The sequence below is a fragment of the Pongo pygmaeus genome, chromosome 1, assembly GCF_028885625.2.
Source record: "Pongo pygmaeus isolate AG05252 chromosome 1, NHGRI_mPonPyg2-v2.0_pri, whole genome shotgun sequence".
In the NCBI taxonomy this organism is placed as follows: domain Eukaryota; kingdom Metazoa; phylum Chordata; class Mammalia; order Primates; family Hominidae; genus Pongo; species Pongo pygmaeus.
Window position 1 is genome coordinate 210,818,634 of NC_072373.2, and position 24,005 is coordinate 210,842,638.

A 24,005-nucleotide genomic window follows, 5' to 3' on the forward strand; every position below is an offset into this window, starting at 1 on the left:
TGCAATACTGAGAGACACACCAGAAGGCTGGAATAAATGTTGAGTGAACTAAGCCACAGAAACCGCTTACCCAGATAACTCCTAAACTCCCTCCAGACCTCTAGTAAAGTGCCATCTCCTTAGAAAACCTTCTCTGATCCCCAGACTAGTTGAGGGCTCTCTGCCTTATGCTGCCCCAGTGGATCATAGCACATGACATTCTATAATTGTGTGTGTGTGTGTGCGTGTGCGTGTGTGTGCATGTGTGTGTGTGTGTGTGTGATCATCTGACTGATGTCTGTCTCTGTTGCCAGATTGAAAAATGCTCTCAGGGAAGAAATTGTTTCTGTTTTGCCCACCATGGCATTACCACACAGTGCCTGGATTATTGAGTAGGTCCTCAATAAATATTTATTGAAGGAACAGTGATATTTTTAAAACTGTAAGAACAATGAACGCAAAATGAAAAGTCTAACAGAGCATTCTGTTGCTGAGGCCATGGAGGAAAAGACAGTCTCAAACCATAGTAGTGAGAATGTGAGCTAGTTCAACCACTCTGTAGGAGAATTTGACATTACCTAACAAAATTACACATGCACTTACCTTTTGACCCAGTAATCCTACTTCTAGGAATCTGTCCAGAAGATACACCTCCAATGTTATGAAAATACACATGCACAGGTTGCTGACCGAATCAATGTTTGTAATTGTGAAACACTAGAAAAAACCTAAATGCCTATTCTCAGAGAGTGGTTGGAAAAATTACCATACATTCCCACAATGGAGGACTATAGAAATGCAAGAGGGGCTTTGACCCTGTCAGGGAAGCCACCAGGAAAGACTTCCCTGAGTTAGGAGGAAAAAAATTAAACATTTTTTAAAAAAGAAAGAAGATCTCTATCTGCTTATATTAAGTGATTTCCTAGATATACTGTTGGGTAAAAATAGCAAACTATAAAATGATCTACGATATGCTACCCTTTGTGTAAGAAAGCAGCGGCTAAAAGAAAATAAACATATACCTACACATTTATGCAAAAGATTCAGGAAGAATCAACCAAAAACGAATGAGATTGGCTACTACGATAAACATACCCTAGAATGAGCTCCAGTGAGTTTACCTTTGTATAATCCGTTCCCCAAGAACCTGTGAGTTGCTTCTAACTAACAGAATACAGCAAAGGATGTGGGGTAGTCAGACCCTTGATGAGTCTACATTATGGAAGATTTCAGTCTTAGCAGATTGGAGTGAGTGATTCTCCTGGTGGCCTTGAAGAAGGGAGCTGCCATGTTGTAACTGCCTATGGAGAGGAAGTCTAGGAGCTGAGGCCGTGGAAGAGCATGGGGGAGGACCAAGCAGAGGGGTATGATCTTTCTATAGGAACACAAGCCAAACAACTTGTTTGCAGTCTTGTGAGATAAGAAACCTATGTTTTTTGTTTGTTTGTTTTTTGAGACAGAGTTTCACTCTTGTTGCCCAGGCTAGAGTGCAATGGTGCGATCTTGGCTCACGGCAACCTCCGCCTCCTGGGTCCAAGCGATTCTCCTGCCTCAGCCTCCCGAGTAGCTGGGATTACAGGCATGTGCCACCACACACAGCTAATTTTGTATTTTTAGTAGAGACAGGGTTTCTGCATGTTGGTCAAGCTGGTCTCGAACTCCTGACCTCGGGTGATCCACCCGCCTCAGCCTACCTACCAAAAAGCTGAGATTACAGGCATGAGCCACTGCACCCAGCCAGAAACCTATGTTGTTTTAAGCTGCTAAGTTTGTGATAACTTATTACGCAGCAATAGATAGCTAACACAGTTACCTATGGACCATGGGGAGAGAATGAGGTGGGAAGGAGAGGAAAATGAGAAGATAGTAGGCATGAGTGAGAAGCAACACCTCTGAGTATACTTTTTAGTATGGCTTTCACCTTGTTTCACATGGGAAGGCTTCACATACCCTCAAAAGCAATAAATAATTAAAATCAACCAGGAAAAAGGTAGAACCCAAAATGGAATACAAATGATAACAAATAAATTTATAACTATATGACAAATCAATATAATAATCACACTTAAGATAGGCTGCAAGAAAAGAGATAACCTATGTAACTTCAGAAAACAGTATTTTGATGGTTTACCAAGAGGCTAAAGATACAAATAACTATACACAAATACAGTACTGTAGTTAGTAAATTTATTTCTCACAGAGTTATGGATTAATAATTCTGAAGCTACTTCAATTGTATTATAATTGAACAAATAAGTAAATATATTGTGAAAAATAAACTTGTCAGAGAAAGGAGTTATAAATAAGGAAGGTGGAGGCTGGTCGTGGTGGCTCATGCCTGTAATCCTAGCACTTTTGGAGGCTGAGGTGGGCAGATCATGAGGTCAGGAGATTGGCTAACATGGTGAAACTCCACCTCTACTAAAAATACAGAACATTAGCCAGGCATGGTGGCAGGCGCCTGTAGTCCCAGCTACTCTGGAGGCTGAGGCAGGAGAATGGCATGAACCTGGGAGGCAGAGCTTGCAGTGAGCCAAGATGGCACCACTGCACTCCAGCCTGGGCGACAGAGCAAGACTCCATCTCAAAAAATAAAAATAAAAAATAAAATAATAAATAAGGAATGGGGAAGTTTGTAATTACCTATATGGCTTTGAACTTTTTTCCAAAAAAATAATTGGAGGTATCGGGGCCGGGCACAGTGGCTCATGCCTGTAATCCCAGTGCTTTGGGAAGCTGAGGTGGGTGGATCACGAGGTCAGAAGATTGAGATCATCCTGGCTAACATGGTGAAGCCCGTCTCTACTAAAAATACAAAAAGTTAGCTGAGTGTGGTGGCGGGCACCTGTAGTCCCAGCTACTTAGGAGGCTGAAACAGGAGAATGGTGTAAACCCAGGAGGCAGAGCTTGCAGTGAGCCCAGATGGCACCACTGCACTCTGGCCTGGGCGAAAGAGTGAGACTCTGTCTCAAAAAAAAAAAAAAATAATAATAGGTTTGAACATCTTGTGGTACAAGAAAGGAAGTGTTTTTGCCCGAGCTCAGGAGATAGAGACCAGCCTTGGCAATATGGCAAAACCTCTTCTCTAATCAAAATACAAAAAATCAGCCAAGCATGGTGACACATGCCTGTAGTCTCAGCTATTCCGGAGGCTGAGGCAAGAGCATCGCTTGAACACAGGAGGTGGAGGTTGCAGTGAGCTGAGATCACGCCACTGCACTCCAGCTGCCTGGGCAACAGAGCAAGACTCTGTCTCAAAAAAAAAAAAAAAAAATGATGAGAACATGTTAAGACAACATAGGTGTAAACTTAAAGGAACTCTTCATGGCCAAGGTGGAAAAATTTGAGTGAGAAAATAAATAGTATAGAAAATAAGCCCCTACTAATATAAATGGTTGAATACATAACTAGAAGGAAAAGCTTTTGCCCACAGTAGAATTCAAATTCTTCATATAAAAAGAATAAGGAAACCAGGAAAACACCAGTAATAATTGCTACAGCCAAGAACCTTCGATTGATGCTGAAATGGCTAAAATTAGTGAGTGGAAGGAGGTATTGAAAGGTGACAGCGTGCTGGCAGCCCTTGCAGCCCTCACTCGCTCTCAGTGCCTCCTCTGCCCGGGCTCCCACTTTGGCAGCACTTGAGGAGCCCTTCAGCCTGCCACTGCACTGTAGGAGCTCCTTCCTGGGCTGGCCGAGGCTGGAGCCAGCTCCCTTAGCTTTCCGGGAGGTGTGGAGGGAGAGGCGTGGGCAGAAACCAGGGCTGCACCCGGTGTTTGCAGGCCAGCATGAGTTCCAGGTGGGCGTGGGCTCGGTGGGCCCCACACTCAGAGAGGACAGCCAGCCTTGCCGCCCAGGGCAGTGAGGGGCTTGGCACCTGGGCCAGCAGCTGCTGTGCTCCACTTCTCCCCGGGCCTTAGCTGCCTCCCCTCGGGGCAGGGTTGGGGACCTGCAGCCCACCATGCCTGAGCCTCCCCACTCTGCCCTGGGCTCCTGTGTGGCCCAAGCCTCCCCGACGAGTGCCACCCCCTGCTCCACAGCACCCAGTCCCATCAACCACCCAAGGGCTGAGGAGTGCCCCACACAGCGCGGGACTGGCAGGCAGCTCGACCTATGACCCAGTGCGGGATCCACTGGGTGAAGCCAGCTGGCCTCCTGAGTCTGGTGGGGACTTGGAGTACCTTTATGTCTAGCTAAGGGATTGTAAATACACCAATCGGCACTCTGTATCTAGCTCAAGGTTTGTAAACACACCAATCAGCACCCTGTGTCTAGCTCAGGGTTTGTGAATGCACCAATCGACACTCTGTATCTAGCTACTCTGGTGGGGACTTGGAGAACCTTTGTGTCCACACTGTATCTAGCTAATCTAGTGGGGAGGTGGAGAACTCTTGTGTCTGGCTCAGGGATTATAAAGGCACCAATCAGCACTCTGTCAAAATGGACCAATCAGCTCTCTGTAAAACAGACCAATCAGCTCTCTGTAAAATGGACCAATCAGCAGGATATGGGTGGGACCAGATAAGGGAATAAAAGCAGGCTGCGGGCACCAACAGTGGCAACCCGCTGGGGTCCCCTTCCACACTGTGGAAGCTTAGTTCTTTCGCTCTTTGCAATAAATCTTGCTGCTGCTCACTCTTTGGGTCCACACTGCCTTTATGAGCTGTAACACTCACCACGAAGGTCTGCAGCTTCACTCCTGAGCCAGTGAGACCACGAACCCACCAGAAGAAAGAAATTCTGAACACATCTGAACATCAGAAGGAACAAACTCGGGACACGCCAGCTTTAAGAATTGTAACACGCACCGTGAGGGGCTGCAGCTTCATTCTTGAAGTCGGTGAGACCAAGAACCCACTAATTCCAGACACAGTATGGTGAGAAAAGGGACATTTGAACCATCTGAAAGTATCTCCCCACAACATACTTATTAATTACAAAAGGAAAAATAGTAACTTTACAGTGGAGAAACCTGTCAGATACCATCTTAACCAGTGATCAAAATTAACATCAATAGTGAGATATACCAATATCATTGAGAAGGACACAATATTACTTTGTAACATTCTTGCTAAAAATGCATAACCTCAATCTGATCATGAGAGTGTATCAGACAAACCCAAAATGGATGACATTCTACAAAAGCTTGACCAGTACTAACCAACAGTATCACAGTCATAAAAGGCCAAGAGAAGTAAGGAGATGTCACAGATTAGCAAAAACTAAGGAGACATGAAAACCACATGCAATGTGAGAGCCTGGAAGAAAAAAGACATGAGTAGGAAAACTGGTGAAATTAAAATAATGCCTGTAGATTAGTTAATAACATTAATTTCCTGGTTTCCATGATTGTACAAGGGCTATGGAAGATGTTAACATTAGGGAACCTGGGTGAAGGGCATTTTTTCTATAAGTAAAAATTCCACTTTTGCAATTTTTTCTGTAAGTAAAAATTTATCTCAAAATAAAAAATTTTTTTAAGTAATGTGTGTTCACAAAGGAACATTAGGAAACAGTAGCAGAAAAATTTCAACTGTAATCCTGCTATTAAAAACAACTACTGGCCAGGCTTGGTGGCTCACGCCTGTAATCCCAGCACTTTGGGAGTCCGAGGTGGGTGGATCATGAGGTCAAGAGATCGAGACCATCCTGGCCAACATGGTGAAACCCCGCCTCTACTAAAAATACAAAAATTAGCTGGGCATGGTGGCACATGCCTGTAGTCCCAGCTACTCGGGAGGCTGAGGCAGGAGAATCTCTTGAACCTGGGAGCCGGTGGTTGCAGTGAGCCAAGATAGCACCACTGCACTCCAGCCTGGCAACAAAGCAAGACTCCATCTCAAAAACAAACAAAAAAACCTGCTTATGCAGATATTGATTTGGCAAAAGAAAAAAAAACTGTTGTCAATATGCTGATTCTTTTAGTTATTAATAATGCAAGGAGAGTGTTCTGAGCCCTGACTAAGCTCAAAGCACCTCTCTTTGAGCACTCCAATCTTGTGTAAAATTGCCACCCTCCCACTCCAGATACCCCTCCTCCATCCCTACTGTAAGAATTAAGGAAAGAGGAAAGAAACATGAAAGGTGGCTTGGCAGTCAAGGACAGGTTTATTTTAGAGAGGGGCAGCTGTCTGAGTTAGGTCAGAGGCACACTCTTACAGACTAAGAGTTTTTAAGGATTCAGGGTGGGAGAGTTTAACAGAGGCTTGGACTGCTTCTGTGTCTTTTTGTTGTGCTTATCTGGAAGGGAGAGTTTCTGCGTCTGTTCCCATACATCTTTCTGTAGCCGCAGGCATACTCCCCAAGTCTGCTTTTAGCTTTCCTATCTTAGTGCACCTGAAGGGAAAAGAATGGGCTTATTAAGGCTCACTGTTTTACTGGGGCCCATTTTATGAGGGTGAAGTTTGGCAGTTGCCAGAGAAACTTTCCCCACACCTCTCTCTGTGCCAAGCTGTCTTATCTGTGTTTTACTGTCTACCCTTTCTGACTGTTTGTAGTTAGAAGAGAAATGATTTCCTTGAAATGCATGAGGCTAGAAAGGGAGCTGGAACTTAAAGTGGTGGTGTTTGTCCGAGATGCCGGTGCTCCTGCTCTGTCACCTACTGCCTCTCTCCCCATCGCAGTGTCACCACCTATCACATGATGTCATTTACTAGTATGTCTTTTGCTGATTGTCTGTCTCTTTCTGCTTAAGTGGAAGCCCCATGAAAGTAGAAATTTCTGTTTGGCTCACTGAGTCCAAGGGCTTGGATTAGGTCTGGGATGGAAGATGAACAAGAGGCCAGTTCATGGACTTTGAATTCCTGAAAAACATCCTGAAATGATGGGAAAAGGAGAGGCTCTATCTGACGTCACCAGAGTCCTTGAGCGTTGGAGTATTTCTTCTGACTGAAGCCTGGACCAGGGCTATCCAGATATACAGAGAGGGAGGCGGTTCTGCCTATTGGAGGAACTACTGTTTCCAAAAGTGCAATGTTTAACAAAAGGCAGTGGTCTACCCCGGGGGATGAGACCTCTGAACCCTGACACGGCCATAAAGCCAACTGCTATAGGAGTGGCAACCCAGAATAAGAAGAGTGAAGGAAGCCAACAGAGATCCCTGGAGTTTGTGTTAGTTTGCTTTGGCTTTCTATTAGGTATTTTGTGGCTTACACAACAGACATTTTGTCGTCTAACAGTTCCAGTGGCAGAAATCAAAGGGCCCAACAGGGCTGATTCCTTCTGAGGGCTGTGAGGGAGAATCTCCTCCATCCCTCTCTCCTAGCTTCCAGTGTTTTCTGGTAATCTTTGCCATTCCTTGGCTTGTAGAAGCTTCACCCTGATCTTTGCCTTCATCTTTGTATGGCCTTCTCCCAGTGTGCCTGCCTGTCTCCAAATTTCCCACTTTTGTAACGACATCTGTCATCTTGGATTAGGGCCCATCCTAGCTTCCCTAGTGACCTCCTCTTAACTAAGTATATCTGCAATGACCCTATTTCCAAATAAGATCACATTCTAAGGTACTGGGACTCCAACACAGGAATTGAGAGCAGGAAGGAGGACCACAGTCCAACCCCTTACACAGTCAAGCACTGGAGGTAAATGGTATTCTTGAAAGGAAAGCTGTCTGATGGCTCTTGGGATAGACTAGGTTATGCTGCAGCAACTGCCCATCTCAATTATCATCAGCTTAATACAACAAAAGTCTATTTCTCACTCACACTAAGACCACTGTGAGCCGCAGGACTTTCTAGGACAACTGTCTTCCATGCTATGATTCTACACCCCAGATTGCTTTCATCTTCTGGTTCTACCAGTGGGGCAGGGAAGGGCTGGGGAGTTGCATCTCATAGTCCCCTTGCTGGAGAAACCCGGAAGTGACCCTTCATAGCAATGCTTATGTTTTAACAGCCAGCAGCAGGGCCCTAGGTCTCTGTCCCTGCAAGGGGCTCTAGAGTGTAGGGAACAGATGGAATGTTCACAAGCACCACAGCCTCTGCCACAGTGACTTTTTTAGGACTGGTATCGCAGAGTGTTTACTTAAGGCCATGGAAGCTAAATTATTAGCATGTGCTGGAGAGCAATGAAAAAGATATTTACTTTATGAATTAAAGCTGGAGTCAGTGTGAGCCTGAAGGCTGAAGGAAAAACAGCAACAGATCCAGGGAGCATTCACCTGACCTGTCTCCACACAGGTGAGGATGGGGAATAAAGTGAAGGCAGTGCTTTGGTGGGAACTTCAAGGATAGCCTCTGGCTTTTTCCAGGTTTAGAAGCTCATATGGGACAGGGGCGGAGAAAAAGAAGAAAGAAGAGGAAGAAGAGAAGGTTGAGGCCCTGGCCCAAGTTAGTGGGAAGGGAAATCCACCCCCATTAAACCCTGTCCCTGGTGGACGGTGGGGTGCACACGTAAGGCCTGCACAGGTGCTGGAACATGGTAGAGGCCCAGGACATACTTCCTGTGAATGAATGATTGAGTGGCTGAATGAATGAGTACCACTAAAAGCCCTCTTTTCTATTCCCAAATGCCACATTGAGCAGAAGAAGGGAGCAATCCTTGCTCAGCAATTGGTGGGCCCTCTGGGTGTGCAAATGAGTCCACAGCCTGCAACAGCAGACAGTCCCTGCCCCCCTTAGAGGCGATTGCAGGGGAGTGGCTGACCGTTGATCACACCCAGAGCTGGTTATGGGAATTTACTCCATGGAAAGACTGCAAAACTGCCTGAGATGTGTTTTGGCATCAGCTACTGACACGTAAGGTTTCCCAATCCTCAACTCTGTCCTGCCAGCTGATGAGGGGAAGGAAAGGGATTACCTAGGGGTATGGGCGACCAATCCTGAGTCCACCAACTGGCCACGCCCATCCCCAGCCTCATGCCTCACCTACCCCCAACCTCCCAGAGGGAGCAGCTATTTAAGGGGCGCAGGAGTGCAGAACAAACAAGACAGCCTGGGGATACAACGCTGGAGTCCTCTGAGAGGTAAAGAGCCAGGGAAGCTGATGTCCTGTCAAGAGCAGGATTCCTGCTCATTCGCTGCCTTTGAGAGTGGCTGTGTTGTGCATGCATGTGCATGATTTGATATGCACAAGAGGGTGTGTGTGCATGAGTGTGTTGAGCCGGTATGTGAGTGTAGTGTAAGAGAGGATGTTTGCACTATCAGGTAAGTACAAGAGTGTGTGTATGTGGGCATAGGTGTGTTAGCATGTATGTGTTTGGAAACTTGTGTATGTGGAAGGGGTTAGAAGGCCTAGTAGAGAGAGGTTGATGCTTTCATTCTGGAGGAAAATACTGAGGCTGAGCCTCCATGGGTGCCTTGGAGACTCCAAGCCTTGAATCCAGTGTGGGGATATGCAAGCTATGTCTAGCGGGGGACACGTCCTCTGACCTCAGGAACCTCCCAGGTAGTTGGGACGAACCTGGTTCCAACCTCCCAAGAACTCTCAGTCTGATGAGGTACAGGGGAGTTCTCATCAGTGTATCATGGGGTTCTCCACAGGTCTGAGGGCCTGATGTGTATGAAACCATTCTGCAGAGCTGGGAACGGGTCAGGAGGTGGTGTGTGCGTGTGTGTGCATTGCTGGAGGGCACTCCTTGTGTGCTCTGAGTGTGACAGAGGAAGTCACCCTGGACTTAGGTTGGATGGGAGAGCGTGTCTGTGTGTCTCAGAGCCACCAAGGAGGAGCAGGGGAGCGACGGCCGGGGCAGAAGTTGAGACCACCCAGCAGAGGAGCTAGGCCAGTCCATCTGCATTTGTCAACCAAGAACTCTTACCATGAAGACCCTCCTACTGTTGGCAGTGATCATGATCTTTGGTAAGAGCTGACCCTGACCTCTGAGCATGGGGGGACAGCCCCAGAAGGGAAGCACTCTTGTCCCTTAGTTTTCTCTCCCATTGCAGCAATCCTCTCTCAGGGGGAAAAAAGAAGCCATTTGGGAGGAAGGAGAGTAGCAGAGAGGGGCAGAGAGGGAGGGCACAGAACCCCATGCCCCATCACCAGACAACTCCCAAATTTCCTTCCAGGCCTACTGCAGGCCCATGGGGATTTGGTGAATTTCCGGAAAATGATCAAGTTGACGACAGGAAAGGAAGCCTCACTCAGTTATGCCTTCTACGGCTGCCACTGTGGCGTGGGTGGCAAAGGATCCCCCAAGGATGCAACGGATCGGTGAGGCCACCCATCCCTCCCTACCCTCCTAGACTCTGGCCCAGGCAGGGCTGGGAGCTGCAAAGACAGTGCCAGTTCCTGATGTGCACAGAGGTCTCAGGATGGCCTGGCTGGAAAAGCAGCCAGCATGTTGGAACTTCTGCTCTAGACTGTTGCAAAGTCACTGGGTCTCTGCCCAGGGTCCAAGGGGGTGAGACCTCCAGGCCTCCTGGAGCTGTGGGACAACAGCCCCAGTAGGGTGTCTCCTTGCAGCTGCTGTGTCACTCATGACTGTTGCTACAAACGTCTGGAGAAACGTGGGTGTGGCACCAAATTTCTGAGCTACAAGTTTAGCAACAAGGGGAGCAGAATCACCTGTGGTAAGAGTCCTACCTCACCATCGAGTGGCCCTCATTTGTTTAGACAGTGCTGGGGACTGTGCTGGGCACCAAAGATAGACACAGAGGGACACAGTTCCTGCTTCAGGAAGCTCACAGTTGAGTGGGAAGCCAGGAAAGTGAAAATCCAATGTGGTAAAGACTCCAGTGGGAAGTAAACAAACAGATAAGGCTTTAACACAACCTGAGGCTTGAGGAAGGCTCCTGGAAGGGGTGACCTCTAAGCTGAGTCTGAAAGGCTGTGCAGAGAGTCAGGGGAGAGGAGGGAGCATTCCCAGAAGAGGACACAGCATGGTCAAAGGCACCAAAGGGCACTGTAAGCCATTCTGTACTGCCCAGCAGAAACATGAGGAAGAGAAGCAGTGCTGAGCCATGATGCTGGAGACATAGGAAGGAGCTAGGTCAATCCGGCCCTCCAGGCCAGGCTGTATTTAGGTTTTGCCCTAAAGCAATAGGATGCTATTAAGCAAAGGAGCTACAGGGGCAGATTTGCATTTTAGATGACTCACTGTGGGGACACGGTCAATGGAGACAAGTGGAAGTGAGGCAGAGAAAGCTATTGCCATCATGCAGGCAACAGGGAGTAACATTTTGACATAAAACAATGGAGGTCAGGATGGGAAAGGTGGAGAAAAAATCAAGATGCATTTGAGATGGAATCAGCTGAACTGGTGACTGAGTTGGGAGCGATGGGGAGACGGAGTGGTTGGATGGATATGTGGCTGCATGGGTGGCACAACTGTGATAAAGACCATGGGAGCAGGTCATGGTGGAGGGTGGGGAGGAGCAGTTCTATTTCCAGCATGTTGAGTTTAGGGGCCTCCAGCACCCAGGGAGGGGTCCAGCAGGCAGCTGTCTATACAGCTCAGGGGAGAAGTCAGGACTGGGACACAGATTCAGAAGCCAGCAGCAGAAAGCTGAGAGGTGGGTGTGATCGCTCATTTGCTGTTTAAAGGCCCAGAAAGGAGACAGAGGAGGGATGGACAGAGAGGGAGAAGGGGAACTGAGCGAGAACGTCAAGGATTCGGTAAGGAAATGGTTAGCAAGGGCCAAGTGAACAGAGGAGTCTTCCATGAAAAGGGCCAACAAGGCTCCCCTGGATGTTGAGGCAGAAACGCATGAGGGACTCAGGGGAAGCTGTTTCCATGGAGTGGGGAGGGCAAAGCCAGATTAGAGCAGGTGGGGGCTGATGGGAAGGGAAGTAGAGACAGGAGGCAAAGACAACATTCTGGAGAAAGTTTGGCCCTGAAGGGGAGGAGAGGTGGGTGGCACTGGAAGGCTTTGCTTGGTGTCCCCAGACAACTGACTCATGAGTGGGATTTGGAAAAAGCGTGGACTCCTGCCCATGGCCTGAGTCCTTTTAAGATCAGAAATTATGTCTCCCATCATGGCCTCTCATAGAGGCGTGTATCTTCGCAGGCATTAGGTCACAAGCCACATGATGCCAAGCTGACAGTGGCTTGCATAATGGGGATATGTGACTGTCACATAACTAGAATTCTGGAAGAGTGCAGTGCCAGACTTGGGGCAGCTTTCCAGCCATGTCATAAAGAATCCAGCCTTCTCCTGGCCTTCAGCTATGCCACGTGGGCAGTGTCTACACCTGGGATGTCAAGAGACAGGCTGCAGGTCCACCCTTCTGGCCTCATACTATGGAAGAGGCCTTCCTCTTGGGCATCTCTTTTTTTGGAGGGAGGAAATAGATCGTTCCCAGAAGCCCCCAGCAGACTTCTCCTTGTTGCTCATTGGTTGGAACAAGGTTACATGATACACAAAGACCAATCACTGTAAAGGAAAAAGGGATGACCCTGCCTGGCTTACACCAATCACAGTCTATTCCCAGAACCCCGCGGCTAGGGCTTTGCCTCCTGGACACATCTGTTAGCAAGAGGAAGAGATGATGGCTGTTAGGAAGGCCTTTAAGAAAGTATCCCAGTGCCTGGCTGTGTCTCCACCAGGCTGGAGGCCAGCATCCCAAGGGCAAGAATTCTGCCTCCCCATTGGTCAGAAATATCTGGAGCGCAGGTGTTTGTCTCCAACTAGGAGCTTCTGGAGGACAGGGCTGTGTCTTCTACCCCAGGGTTCCCACAAGAAACCACTGAATATTAACAAATGCCCATCTTATGTTTATTTTCTTATGGTTTCAGCAAAACAGGACTCCTGCAGAAGTCAACTGTGCGAGTGTGATAAGGCTGCTGCCAACTGTTTTGCTAGAAACAAGACGACCTACAATAAAAAGTACCAGTACTATTCCAATAAACACTGCAGAGGGAGCACCCCTCGTTGCTGAGTCCCCTCTTCCCCAGAAACCTTTCACCCAATGCTGAATTTCCCTCTCTCATACCCTCCCTCCCTACCCTAACCAAGTTCCTTGGCAATGCAGAAAGCATCCCTCACCCATCCTAGAGGCCAGTCAGGAGCCCTTCTATACCCACCCAGAATGAGACACCAAGCAGGAGATTTCCAGCCTTCCACTGCTCTCCTCCACCTCAACTCTGTGCTTAACCAAAGAAGCTGTACTCCGAGGGGTCTCTTCTGAATAAAGCAATTAGCAAATCATGTACGTGTGTGTGTATGCATTGCCCTATGCACTGTTAGCATGAGAACGAACAGGGGTAAGGGTTAAAAATACAGGCTCTGAGTCTGGTGTAGTGCTGTGTGCCTGTTGTCCCAGCTGCTCGGGAGGCTGAGGCTGAAGTGCAAGGATTGCTTGAGCTCAGAAGTTCAAGGCCAGCCTGGGCAACACAGGGAGACCTTGTCTTTATAAAAACAAAACAAAACAAAGCAAACAAAAAAAATAGGTTCTGGAGTCAGACTGGCTATGTCAATCCCACTCCCCCATCTCCCTAAGCCTTAGTTCTTTCATCTAGATGGAGATAACACTGGTGCCTCCTGCATGGGCATGTTTGAGAATTAGAATGATGACAAATGAGAAGCTTTGGGTCTAATATGTCTACAGCTGCCATGACTATTACAAGCGAAACCCAGACATCTCCCTCCCCTTCCCTAGGCAATAGCAGCTCCTACTGGCCTGCTGGGAGAAAGCAGGAAGGCTGGTCTTAATCTGGGAAGCTGTAGTCCATGTCTTCTGCATGGAATGCTCTTCTCCTGTGTTGCCAGTCTAGTAAGGAGGAAAAGTGGGGTGATATAATGCTGGCCACCAGCTGGACCCTGGGGGTGTTATCCCGTCACCAGGGTTGGTTTCCCAGGTGCGCAACCCCTGCAGTCCCACAGCCTGCTGTGTTTGGAGGGGTGCCACGCCTGGTTTAATACTGTGCTGTGGCTATCTGAAAAGTCTTACCAATCTTTAATCAAGAGTTCCTTCCCACATTTCATTTTGCACTGGGCTGCCCAAATTTATTTATTTTTATTATTTTTTAATAGAGATGGGGTCTCGCTATGTTGGCCAGGCAGATCTCAAACTCCTGGCCTCATGCAATGCTCCTGCCTTGGCCTCCCAAAGTGTTAAGATTACAGGCATGAGCCACTGCACCCAACTGGGTCACACACATTGTGTAGCGGGTCCTACCTTTACTCAGATGCTACTGCCCCTCCTGCTGTTCAGGGTTCCGCTGGGAAATTCCCACCTGGACCAGCTACAGCCCCACCTGTTTCTCCAATAACACCCATCTGGGCTGCTGGGTGTGGATCCCTTCACAAAGGCACCCTGCACAGGGGACACAGGTGGGAGCTGAGTTTCCCACAGGAGAAAGCTCCTGCACAGCCCAGCAAGTTCTGCATTCCCCCAGAGGAGATGCCTTCCCATAATCTGTCTTACCAGAAGAAGCACCTTTTCTAATTCTGCACCAAATGTTTCATTTGCTGGAGGCGGCCCTGGTCATGTTCACTTTCACACACAGCAAGAGAAACGCACATTAAAATTCCACTGAGATGCCATTTTTATCTATTACAATGAAAAAAATCCAGAAGTGTGACAACTTGATCTACTAGCGAGGCTGCATGGGGAAACGGGCACTTTCATAGGTAGCTGGTGGGAAGGCAAAATGCCTAAAGAGGGCAAATTGGCAATATCTATCAAAGTTACAAATGTATTTATCCTTTCACTCAGTGAAATTTCCAGTTGGAAATTTACCCTATGGATGCAGGCACACACCACACACCCGCACACACACGCGTGCACACACAGAGTGATGTATGAGCAAATTTGTTCACTGCAGCATTGTTCTGAATTGAGCTGGAAATAATCCAAGAGTATATGTCAAGAGAACTAGTTAGATAAATCATGATACCAACTCAAAAAGGGACCCAATGCATTTATATAATGAGGGAAGCTCTCTCTGCTCCAATGGACAAAGGTCTTCAGGATATGGTGGTAACAGAAAAGAGCAAAGAGGAGAATAGTATAAACAGTGTGCCACATTTATGTAGAAAAATACGTCTGTTAATATATTTGTGTTAATATTTCCAGTAACACTCAAAGATCATGCAAGAAATTCATCAAAATGGCTATCTTTAGGGAACAGGGCTGGCAAGAAATGAGGCTGGCACAGATGGGGTGACAGAAAGATTTTTTGATACTTAACTTTTTATATTGTTTTGATTTTTAACCCTATGAATATATTTCCTATTCAAAAGAAAATTAGCATCATCAAACACACACAAACATTCCTGTGTCTAAGACAGATAACTAACTCTCAGAGACAATATGGTCTAACCCATGGGTTGGCACCCTATGGCCTGTGGACCAAATCTATGCACTACCTGTTTTTGTCCAGCAGGCAAGATAAGAATGGTTTTTATGTTTTTTTAATGCTTGAAAAAAAATCAGAAGAATCTCTCATACAAAAATGATATGTTAAAATCATATTTTAATGGCAATAAAATTTTCTCGTAATACAATCATGCTCTTTGGGTAGTAAATTCTCATGCTGGCTTTCACGTGACAACAGTGGAACTGAATCATTGCCACAGAGAATGTATGGTCTTTTGGAGAAAGAATTTTCCAGTATCCAGTATAATCCAGTGCTTCTTAAACCATTCGTGGTAATGGACCAATTTATTCTTTATTTTTTCCAACTCTGTCTCAAATCGATACTTTTGTTAAAAATGTACAAAATACAATCCCAGATGTTTTATTATTGGGTGCAATAATAAAATTACTCTGTAAAATTGCTTTGAAATTTCCTAACATTCTCAATCTCTGTATGTATGTACCTCCCCACGAAGGGGAAGCAGTTCACAGACCAGCATCGCCCCATGAACCCCAACTGGGAAATACTGGTCGAATTTGAATTGAGGAAAGAAAAATGACCTTAATGATTTTTTTTTTTTTTTGAGACAGGGTCTCACTCTGTCATCCAGGCTGGAGTGCAGTGGCACAATCACTCACTACAGCCTCCATCTCCTGGGCTCAATTGATCTTCCCGCCTCAGCCTCCTGAGTAGCTGGGACTACAGGTGTGCGCCACCATACCCAGTTAAATTTTTTATGATTTTTTTTATGTTTTGTAGAGTTGAGGTCTCACTATGTTGTCTAAGTTGGTCTTGAACACTTAGGCTCAAACGACCCTCCTGCCTCAGCCTCCCAAAGTGCTGGGATTATAAGTATAAGCCACCATGTCTGGACCTTAATGATTTTAGAATTAGCGGTTTGTTTTCGTCCTTTGACTTAGAGAAAGTACCATTTATTACAACATAAACAGAGTAATTTTCTTTCCAGCTACCCCCATAGACTGCCAGGATGAGGTTGGGACCATATTACTCCTCAGTGATTTCTCTTTAGCTTCTAAACAGAGGCGGTGAAAAGCTGCTTGAAATAAAGCCTTAGTCAAACGCTTGCCAAGGGCTTTTCCTCTGCCTTGATCTATGGAAAAGAAAGATCTAGGGAAAGAGTATACATCTCTCCCTCCAGTAAAGACTTTGCATTTCTGGGTATTCATCTAAGAATATTTTCAACATGAGTCTTTGTGTGCAAAATTTTGAAGGCCTTTTATTCCTGAAAGCATTTTTTACAACCTCACATTGAATAACAATTTCGAAAGATATAATATCCTTGGTTCATTTTTTTTTCCATTCTTCCTTATTACCTTAAAAGCATTCCTCCATTTCTTCCAATCCCATTCCAATATTGCTAATAAGAAGTCTGATATTAACCTGACCCATCATCTTTGATTGGATATTTGCTCTTTCCCTTTGGAAGCCTGTAGAATTTCTCTTTGTCTTTGATGTTCTTAATTTTCACTGCAATGTTTCTAGTTGACAGTTTTTCTTTATCTGGCCTTTTTGTACTGTGAAGTCCTTTCACCTGTCTTTAATGATAGGAATTTTATATTCATTATTTCTTTGAACATTTCCTTCCCTCTCTTTTTCCTGTCTCTTTCTGGGACTTCTACTATCTGGAAGTTAGTGCGTCTGTACTCCATATCTCTTTGGATTTTTTTAAGAGATAGAGTCTCCCACCCAGCGCGGTGGCTCACGCCTGTAATCCCAGCACTTTGGGAGGCTGAGGGGGGCGGATCACCTGAGATCGGGAGTTCAAGACCAGCCTAACCAACATGGCGAAATCCCATCTCTACTAAAAATACAAAATTACCTGGATGTGATGGCCTATGCCTGTGATCCCAGCTACTCAGGAGACTGAAGCAGGAGATTCGCTTGAACCCGCTAGGCAGAGGTTGCAGCGAGCCGAGATCATGCCATTGCACTCCAGCCTGGGCAACAAGAGCAAAACTCTGTCTCAAAAAAAACAAAAAACAAAAACAACAACAAAAAAGAGATAGAGTCTCCCTATGTTGCCCAGGCTGGAGTGCCACAGCTATTTACAGGTGTGATCCCACTACTGATTAGCACTGGGAGTTTCGACCTGCTCCATTTCCAACCTTGGCCAGTTCACCGCTCTTTACACCACTTGGTGGTCTCCCACTCCTGGGAAGTCATCATATTGATGCCCAACTTAGTGCGGAACACCCGATCTGCACAGCGCATTACAGCCCCAAACCCCTGGGCTCAAGCAATGCTCCTGCATCAGCCTCCCAAGTGGCTGGGACTACAGGCACACACCACTACATCTGGTTTGAATTATCCTTGCTATTTTCTTTTTATTCTTTTTCCCTAAGAAGACGTCTCAATCTAAGCTTCTAACTCTATCTGTGACATTCTTCTGCTAGCTATTCTATTTCAATGATTATACTCTTCCTAAGTAACTTTTATACTTGGGATTTTTTAAAATAATGACTTGTTCTTGCCTGATATTGCTAACATCTTCCCTTATCTACATAAGTATGTTTAACATGCATATTTTAGTTTCTTGCTCATCCACTCTGGCAATTCTGTTTTAGATGGTATGTGTTGACAAGTACATTTCATCTTTCTAGTGGGTGTAGTCTGGGTGTCTCAAGACAAACTTAGGGAAGGGGAAGGGGATGAGTCCAAGATTTGATGATTCCCATTTGCTGCCACCCCAGGCAGGTGCTCCTGCTGACAAGGTTTCATCATTGAACATCTGGGAAGTAGCAGCCCTGGCAGGAAGCAGCACCCCAAAGCTGTTACCGGCCCTCCCTGAGATGGGGCAGGGCAGCAGGGGGAGCAGTGCAGGATGAGATGAGGGAATGAATGGCTTAGGGCACTTGAGAAGCCTGCATCCATCTGGGTCAATTGCTCACCCAAGCAGGGCTTTGGGACAGCCCTAATATCATCTCTAGGACTTGGGCATTTCAGCTGTTGCTCTAAGATGAAGACGCAAAAGGAGAAGAAGAACAAAACTTAAAGAGCTTCCTCCCAACCTACTCGCTGCTTGCCAAAGCCTACCAATCCGCTGCTCCAGGGCACAGCCAACCCCTCTCCCCCAGAACCATACCCAGCAGCCAAGATCAGATTCTAACTTCCTGCAAGACTCTGCAAAGGTTCTTTTGCTATTTCATCATCCAAGATTCTCTCTCAGGCATGTATTTGTTAGGTTGGTTTTGGCACAGGGAGCCAGAGCCTATGCTAATTTGCAAACTTGGCAGAAAAAAGGGAAATGTATAGCACAATATCTGTGTACCAGTTTAAAAGCATCCACAGAGAGTCAAACAAACACTAAACATTTTTCAAGAAACCATATATCTAAATAAACATAGGAAGAATAAATTGGTAGTGGAGATGGAAGATGAAGGACTAAAGTGAATAAAATAAAATTGGTACCTTGCACAAACCAACAATAACAGCGTGATGAAGAGAAGCCGTGGTGCACACAGATTAAGGCTTGGTCAGTTATAAAAGCACTTATCCTTTCACTCAGCAGCCCACCTCTGGAAATGTACCCTACCAATGCATGATACATGAGCAGTGTGTAAGAGAGAGCGTGAGAGTGTATCATGTCTCATGTGTGTAAGAGAGAGAGTGAAGACTCAAACCCATAGCTGTCTCCATCTAAGTTCTGATCTTTCCACCTTGACAGTCAGCTGACAGGCCAGCCAGTTGCACCTCTGGGTCCTAGTTTATACCATCGGACCAGAATGAAATACCCATTTCTCAATTATTGCCTTCGCTTGGCTGGATGAATGGTGGTCACAGATAATCCAAAAATCACTTATATTTCACTTTTGTCCTCAGTTTTAAGATGGAGATAACTGGCACATCCTGCCTAGTTACTAAGGAAATCAAGTCAGGTCCATACCGGGTGGCAGAGAGATGGTTCTTTGAGAGTAAATGTCTTCTGTAGATGATGGAATAGGAGACTAACCAAGTCAATGAATGAGTGAATGGTAGACTAGAAACCAAGCCTGGTTCACTTTTAGCCCCAGGACTGGCCTAGGGCAGAGCAAGATGCTGAGGTTGTGAGGTTAAAAGAATCTGGGCCAGGCACGGTGGCTCACACCTGTAATCCCAGCACTTTGGGAGGCCAAGGCGGGTGGATCATGAGGTCAGGAGTTCGAGACCAGCCTGGCCAATATGGTGAAACCCCATCTCTTACTAAAAATACAAAAATTAGCCAGGCATGGTGGTGCACCCCTGTAATCCCAGCTGCTCAGGAGGCTGAGGCAGGAGAATCGTTTGAACCTGGGAGGTGGAGGTTGCAGTGAGCCAAGATCATGCCACTGCCCTCCAGCCTGGGCGACAGAACAAGACTCAGTCTCCAAAAAAAAAAAAAAAAAAAAAAAGAATCTTATAGGCACATCCTACACTCCACAAAGGCTACCCCATGAGCCTCTCAGATCCTCCCATGCCCTTCTACTGTGTCAGGTTCCCATACCACTACCTGGGCCCTCTACCATCCTGTGATTGCGCATGCCCTCACTTCACCCTAGAGGGAGGTGCAAGGCCGAGAGATCACAGAGTTCTCTTCAACATCTGGTCCAGATGGCCTGAAGGACTTGAATGTAGAAGGGAAGGAGCTGCAGTCCCTGCTGCTACAGCTGCCTCCACGGTCTTAACTAATACTCATCAACCCCTTCCTCTCCACTCATTTCAGATGTCCTTCCCCCTCCATCAGCACTATAGCTTATTTCTTGCTCCTGTAGCAAACATCACTTTCACTCAATGGGATAAACCTAGGCAGACAACCTAGATAGATTCTGGAAGTGATTCAGGGTCATTTGAGCAAGAAATTCCAGAGTCACAGACACTCAGATCATGGTTTAGAAGGGAGACCAAGGGCTCCAGCAGGCACATCCTTTGGCCTAGGAGTCCTCACCCTAGGGGAGAGGTCCTGGTTCCCAGGCCCAAGGATGGTGCTGCTGCTTGTCTTAGCTCAAGAATGGATTCCCGGAGAAAGGCTATGTCTTGAGAAAACATGACCTTTTCTCTAGTCACTTTCCACAAGCACATCTTTAGTTTGATTTCCAACTCTTTTATTTGGCCAGCGAGGCACTGAGGCTGTTACTGGTCTCTGAAGACCTTGGAAACCAAAATCCAGACCATCTGAGCTTCCCACGTGCTGATGAAACCCAACCCAGGGGACTTTTCAAGGGCAAAGCTATGGATGAATTCCATTCCCTGGAGGGAATAAATTACGTCAACCACTTCATGCAGCATGGATGGATGAAAGAACCAGCTGGCCGACCGAGGGATGTTCCCACTCCTCACGTGGGTCATGACCTGGGAGTAACTTTCATCCAAATGAGAGCATGGTGGAGAAAGGCACTCCACAGCCAGGATGGGACAACATGATGACAACAGCAGCAAAAGCATGCCTCGACTACTCCCACTTACTGGAAAATGGACACTGACTTCATGGCAGGTCCTGGGCCAAGCACTTTAAATGTGTCTTCTCATGAAATCCTCTTAACAATTCTGTGATAATATTGCTATTCATATCTTCCATTCATTCATTCCACAGACATCTATTGAGTACATGCAACATTTCTGGCACAGAACCAGGCACTAAGAACACCACAAAACCCAAACAGGCAAGGCCCCTGCCTCTTGGCACTTACAAGGCACTAACAGGAACATATGCCGCCAATAAACAAATTTCAAGAAAGAAAAGAGACAGTAATAAGTAATATAAACAGAATCAAAACAGCAGAATAGGAGAGGGCAGGTGGCAGACAAGGCATGTATTTCAGATGGCATGATCAGGAAATGTGCTGCAGAGATATGAAAAGGCACTGGAAGCAAGATCATCCATGATATGAAGGAGTCAGCCCTAAGATAATCAAGGAGAAAATCAATCCAGGCAGAGGGAACAGCTAAGGCAAGGATACAGAGGCAGGTCTGAGCCTGACATATTTGAGGACAGAAAGTAGAAAATTGTGCTGCAGAACAGAAACAAGAAACCAAAAGAAGGTGCAGTTAGCAGGCAGGAGAGTGTAGAAAATGAGGAAATCTAGGATGTTTAATGCAGCTTGTGTGTGAGATCTCTTCTCAGGCAGATTACAAAAAGACAAAACAAAAAAAACAATTCTAGGAGTCTGGAATAAAATATGTAAATATATGCTCACCTAGGTGGAAGCTTTGGGAAAGAGAAAGAAAAGGAAGAGAAGGAGGAGGAGGAAACAGGTGCCTCTGGATCAAACCATACCAGAAAGCCTCCAGTCATTTCCGTTACACATGTCAATAAATTTCTTTTATTATTTATACCAATTTAAGTCAGGTCTTCAGTTGCTTAATATTAAAAGTGTCCAGGCCAAGCATGGTGGCTCACTCATGTAATTCCAGCAGTTTGGGAGGCTGAGGTGGGTGGATCACCTGAGGTCAGGGGTTCAAGACTAGCCTGGCCAACATGGTGAAACCCTGTCTCTACTAAAAATACAAAAATTAGCCGGACGTGATGGTGCACATCTGCAATCCCAACTACTTGGGAGACTGAGGCAGCAGAATCACTTGAACCCAGGAGGTGGAAGTTGCAGTGAGCTGAGATCACGCCATTGCACTCAAAGCCTGGGCAATGAGAGGGAAAATCCATGTCAAATAATAATAATAAAATAAAATAAAACAAAAGTGTCCAAATTGATTTGTATACATTTTTACATTTAATATTTTTCAACCTCCCTGATGAAGTAGCTATTATTAACTTCCTTGTATAAATGAAAAAACAGAGGTTAGGAAAGATCAAATAATTAACACAAACTCTTACCTAGTTAATGGTAGTTGGGACTTTACCCTAGAGCTCCAAATACTAGCACCTAATTCCAGTGCTACACTACCTCTGTGAAACCCTGAAATCTCAGAATCTTTCCACACCCTACTATCCAAGTGCATGGACAGAAGACAGAGCCAGGAAGTCCCCCACCAGCTAGGAAGAGAGAAGCCCGGCACTGTGGCTCACGCCCAGCACTTTGGGAGGCCGAGGCAGGCAGATCACAAGGTCAGGAGTTCAAGAACAGCCTGGCCAATATGGTGAAACCCTGTCTCTACTAAAAGTACAAAAATTAGCCCGGTGTGGTGGCGGATGCCTGTAGTCCCAGCTACTCTGGAGGCTGAGGCAGAAGAAATTGCTTGAACCCAGGAGGCGGAGGTTGTAGTGAGCCAAGATCATGCCAGTGCACTTCAGCCTGGGTGACAGAGCGAGACTCCATCTCAAAAAAAAAAAAATAAAAGGAAGAGAGAAGAAAGCTTCACTCCCATGGGCTTGAACTTTCAATTTGCAAAAATTTCCAACACATACAAAGTAACAAAAACACATCGTGAACTCGCCTGTATCCATCAACCAGCTTCAACACTTATCAACATTCGGCCTTCTTTTATCATTTACACCTCCAACCACTCTGAACCTCCAATCAATCATCATCATCATCATCACCTTTAGTTCTTTCTTAAAGGTAAAATATATATAGATTGGAAAGCACAAATCACAGCTGAACACATTTGACAAACGGATACACCCACATCACCCACATCCCATCACGAGAACATTTCCATCTCCCAGAAAATTCCCTCACATCCCTTTACTGTCAACCCCCTCTCTGGATGAATTAGTCATCTTGCACTACCATAACAAAGTCCCACAGACTGGAGGGCTTAAACCATAGCGATTTATTTTCTCACGATCCTGGAAACTAGAAATCTCAGATCAAGCCATTGACAGGTTGGTCTGTTCTGAGGCCTCTCTCCTTGGCATATAGATGCTGTCTTACCTTGTGTCTTCACATGGTCTTCTCTCTCAGGTGTCCGTGTCCTAACCTCCTCTTGTTTTAAGGACACCAATCATACTGCATCAGGACCCACCCTAATGACCTCACTTTAACCTAATCACCCCTTTAAAGGGCTGGTCTCCAAACACAGTCACATTCTGAAGTACTGGAGGTTAGGACTTCAACATACAGATTTTGGGGAATCACAATTCAGCTCACAACATGGAGAAATCACCATCGTGATTATTTTCACCTTAGTTGCCTGTTTTAGAACTTTCTATCAATTGAATCATATATTATGTGTACTTTTTTTTTTTTTTTGACAAGGTCCCACTCTGTTGCCCAGGTTAGAATGTAGTGGCGTGATCTCCACCTCCCATATGTGTACTGTTTTACATCTGGCCTCTTCCATTCAGTATAATGAAAATGAGATCCATTCATGGTGTTGCACATATCTGTAATCTGTTCTTCTTTATTGCTGAGTAGCTTTCCATAGCATGCACATGTTACAATTTATTTATCCATTCTCCTGGTAATTAACATTTTTGCTATTTGCAGTATTGGGATATTTTGAATAAAACTGCTATGACCATTTCTTATACAAGTATCTGTGTGAACATTAAGTTCTCATTTCTCTTGGATAAATACCTAGGACTGGAAATGTTTACTCAATGGATAAGGGTATGTTTAATGTTACAAAGTCAGATCAAACTTCTTTCCAAAGTGCTTGTCCCATTTTACATTCCCACCAGCAAGGTGTGAGAGTTCTGGTCACTCCACCATCTGTGCTTCACCTTTTAATGCACAATGACCCATCCACCAGGGAAAAAAAAAAGGCTCAGTCAGTATCCTCAAATCCAACCAATCCGAAGTAACTCTTTCTGTGACAACCTTGGACAGCACCACTCAGCTCTCCCTCCAAATGAGAACCTGTTCAAGGAGTGTACTTAGTGGACAGTCCCAAGCCCATGCTTCTTTGGGATCTGCCA

The 24,005-nt window shown here is 45.9% G+C and overlaps 1 protein-coding gene across 2 annotated transcripts; it reads left to right on the top strand.

Moving 5' to 3' along the window:
* The first annotated feature begins 8,741 nt into the window (after positions 1-8,741).
* Positions 8,742-13,061, top strand: PLA2G2A (phospholipase A2 group IIA). Of its 2 annotated transcripts, none has more exons than XM_054454944.2 (5): positions 8,742-8,938; positions 9,626-9,771; positions 9,981-10,125; positions 10,378-10,484; positions 12,650-13,061. In XM_054454944.2, exons 2-5 carry the CDS (start codon positions 9,732-9,734, stop codon positions 12,790-12,792), a joined length of 435 nt encoding a protein of 144 aa, XP_054310919.1. In that variant the 5' UTR covers positions 8,742-8,938; positions 9,626-9,731; the 3' UTR covers positions 12,793-13,061. The 2 variants fall into 2 exon arrangements, with proteins under 2 accessions (XP_054310919.1, XP_054310928.1); XM_054454953.1 differs by having other exon boundaries at positions 8,858-8,938; positions 9,594-9,771.
* The last annotated feature ends 10,944 nt before the right edge of the window (positions 13,062-24,005 follow it).

Bases quoted from the DNA above. Each gene is read 5' to 3' on its own strand.
- PLA2G2A (XM_054454944.2), top strand. From the start codon at position 9,732: ATGAAGACCCTCCTACTGTTGGCAGTGATCATGATCTTTG. The intron at 9,772-9,980 runs GTAAGAGCTGAC...ATTTCCTTCCAG, and splicing joins GGCAGTGATCATGATCTTTG to GCCTACTGCAGGCCCATGGG. The intron at 10,485-12,649 runs GTAAGAGTCCTA...TTATGGTTTCAG, and splicing joins GGGGAGCAGAATCACCTGTG to CAAAACAGGACTCCTGCAGA.